A 3,221-nucleotide genomic window follows, 5' to 3' on the forward strand; every position below is an offset into this window, starting at 1 on the left:
AACATATATAAAGTTTTACAAACATCATGTATTTGGTTTAGTATGTTTGCTTGTAGTTATGTGTTGGAGGATATTTTGTGAATGTTCATATATATTAGTATAGATTATGTTTATGATGTAAAGGATATATTGTTCTTTCCCTTTTAAATGCTAAAGCTTCCGCATATGGTAATTAGTTAATGTTATTGTCATGGGAGTGGGTTGTTTCAATTGGTATCAGAGCGAAAGTTCTTGGACCGTATATGACTTCTTCTACCTAGGACAATCCGGTATGTTTTCGATCCTGCATCTATTGATTTTAACATTGAGAGTTGATCATATTCCATTGTTATTGATGTATTTTCTTCATATCTATGTTAAAGTGAGCTTACATGTAGGAAATGCCTCCTAAACGAAAGGTTACTGAAGGGGATGATAGGACCCCTACTACTGATAGGACTACCAACGTTGTAGATGAATTCAGTAAATTAATACAAGAACAGGCGAAAGTTCATGGTGAACAAATTCAACAGTTGTTGAGCCTGCATACCTCAACCCAAGGTCATGGTCAAGGAAGAGGACAGATTAGAGTGGAAAGCACCAAAGGTAGTTCCTATGAATTGTTCAGGCGTATGAACCCTCCCGAATTTGTCGGTGGTGCCGATCCACTCGTAGCTTTGGAATGGGTTTAATCTTTGGAGGCTATATTTGACTATCTGAAGTTCACTGATCGAGATAGAGTGAGATGTTCTGTGTTTATGCTAGTGAAAGCTGCTCGCATCTGGTGGGAAGCTACGAAAGTGACTGTCAATGTTCGCGAGTTAAAATGGGAAGAGTTCAAAGAGTTATTTTATGCCAAGTACTTTTCAAGAGAAGTTAAAGCGAAGAAGGTCAAAGAATTTCTTGAGTTGAGGCAAGATTCCTTGTCTGTTGCTGAATATACATTGAAATTTGAAGAAGGATGTGTGTTTGTTCCATTTATTGCTGAAAATGATAAAGACAAAGGAGAACATTTCCTTCGTGGGTTGAAACCAGAAATTCGAAGGGATGTTCATATGGCCAAGGTGATCACTTATCAAGACATTGTTGAAAGAGCCTTACTTGCCGAGCACGATGAACACGAAATTGAAAAGGAGCGGCAATTACGAAGGCAAGCTTTCCAAGCGAGAGGGCAAGGGGCAAGTACTAGTGCTCGAGGTGGTCACAAAGGAAAAGCCAAAATGGAACAACGCAATAAACCTTCTGCGCCTTCTTCAGAGATGGAGCGACCATTATGTCCTAAATGTGGCAAGCCACATAAAGGGGAATGTCTAGTGGGAAGTTGCCGATGTTATAGGTGCAAAGAAATGGGGCATACCGCACAAAAATGTCCTCTCTCCTCTGATAAAGGAAAAGTTCAAGGAAGAATCTTTACGATGACAAAAGAAGGAGCCAATCCTGATTCTTCAGTCATATCAGGTAATATTCTAATATCTGGAAAGGAAGCACTTACATTGATTGATACTGGTGCAACTCATTCCTTTATGTCTGAAGTATTTATGCACTCCTTATCTCGCGAGCCTACTATCATGCCTTTACAATTCAATATTATGTTGCCTTCTGGTGATGAGATTTGTCCTACTAGTATTCTTAAGGCATGTCCAGTACAGATAGGTTTCGAGATTGTTGTATGCTGATTTTATTGTAATTCCAATGGTTGCTTTCGATGTTATTTTGGGTATGGATTGGTTATACGCTTATCATGGTGTGATCAACTGTGTGGAAAAGACCGTGAGGTTTGTAACTGATGGTCATGAGGGTGATGAATTTATTGGGCTAGGTTCCTCGTTAAGTATTTCCCTTATTTCTTGTCTCCAAGCTACAAAATTATTGAATAAGGGGTGTACTGGTTTTCTGGCCTTAGTATCGGATGTGAATAGGGATAGTAATTTGCAAATTCAGGATATTGACGTGGTTCAGGATTATCCTGATGTATTTGCTGATGATGTGCCTGGCTTACCTCCTGATCGAGAGGTAGAGTTTGTTATTGAATTGAGTCCAGGTACAGCCCCAATTTCTAAAGCTCCGTACAGAATGGCTCCAACTGAAATGAAAGAATTGAAGAATCAATTGCAGGAGCTATTAGATAAAGGGTTTATCCGTCCTAGTTCCTCCCCATGGGGAGCCCCGGTTTTGTTCGTGAAAAAGAAAGATGGATCGTTGAGGTTATGCATTGATTATCGTGAACTCAACAAGGTAACTATTAAAAATAAATATCCTTTACCTCGAATCGATGATCTTTTTGATCAATTGCAAGGGGCCACTGTATTTTCAAAAATCGATCTTCGATCCGGATATCATCAATTGAAAGTGAGAACGGAGGACATACCGAAGACTGCTTTTAGAACGAGGTATGGCCATTATGAATTTTTGGTGATGTCGTTTGGATTAACTAATGCTCCTTCAGTGTTTATGGATTTGATGAATCGTGTCTTTAAGCCGTATATGGATGCTTTTGTGATTGTATTTATTGAAGACATTCTGATATATTCAAAGACACAAGAACTGCATAGGGAGCATTTGAGGATCGTATTAAAGACATTGAGAGAGAAGCAATTATATGCGAAGTTAAAGAAATGTGAGTTTTGGTTAGAGCAAGTGGCGTTTTTGGGCCACATCGTGTCAAAAGAAGGAATAGCAGTCGATCCGTCCAAGATTGAATCTATTAAGAAATGGTCTATTCCAAAGACAGTTTCAGAGGTACGAAGTTTCCTTGGCTTGGCAGGGCATTACAGACGATTCATAGCAGACTTCTCGAAAATAGCATTGCCATTGACAAGTTTGACACGGAAAACTACCAAGTTTGCATGGACCATTGAATGCCAACAAGCTTTCCAAACCTTGAAAGATAAGTTAACTTCTGCCCCTGTATTAGTACTTCCCTGTGGCACTCAGGATTTTGTTGTGTATACAGATGCTTCAAAGCAGGGATTAGGTGCGGTGTTGATGCAACGTGGGAAAGTAATCGCTTATGCTTCTCGTCAGCTAAAAGAATACGAGAAGAATTATCCCACGCATGATTTGGAATTGGCAGCTGTAGTATTCGCCTTGAAGATATGGCGGCATTATTTATATGGTGAGAAGTGTGAAATTTTTACAGATCATAAAAGTTTGAGTTATCTGTTTTCGCAGAAAGAATTAAATATGAGACAGCGGAGGTGGTTGGAACTGGTAAAAGACTATGATTGCACCATTAGCTATCA

General features: G+C 39.2%; 1 protein-coding gene across 1 annotated transcript; it reads left to right on the plus strand.

Annotated features, from left to right (window-relative positions):
- The first annotated feature begins 737 nt into the window (after positions 1-737).
- Positions 738-1,655, plus strand: LOC140822336 (uncharacterized). The gene has a single exon (XM_073183080.1). It carries the CDS (start codon positions 738-740, stop codon positions 1,653-1,655), a length of 918 nt encoding a protein of 305 aa, XP_073039181.1.
- The last annotated feature ends 1,566 nt before the right edge of the window (positions 1,656-3,221 follow it).

This window comes from Primulina eburnea, unplaced genomic scaffold (genome assembly GCF_022965805.1).
Source record: "Primulina eburnea isolate SZY01 unplaced genomic scaffold, ASM2296580v1 ctg802, whole genome shotgun sequence".
Taxonomy (NCBI): Eukaryota; Viridiplantae; Streptophyta; class Magnoliopsida; order Lamiales; family Gesneriaceae; genus Primulina; species Primulina eburnea.

Bases quoted from the DNA above. Each gene is read 5' to 3' on its own strand.
- LOC140822336 (XM_073183080.1), top strand. From the start codon at position 738: ATGCTAGTGAAAGCTGCTCGCATCTGGTGGGAAGCTACGAAAGTGACT.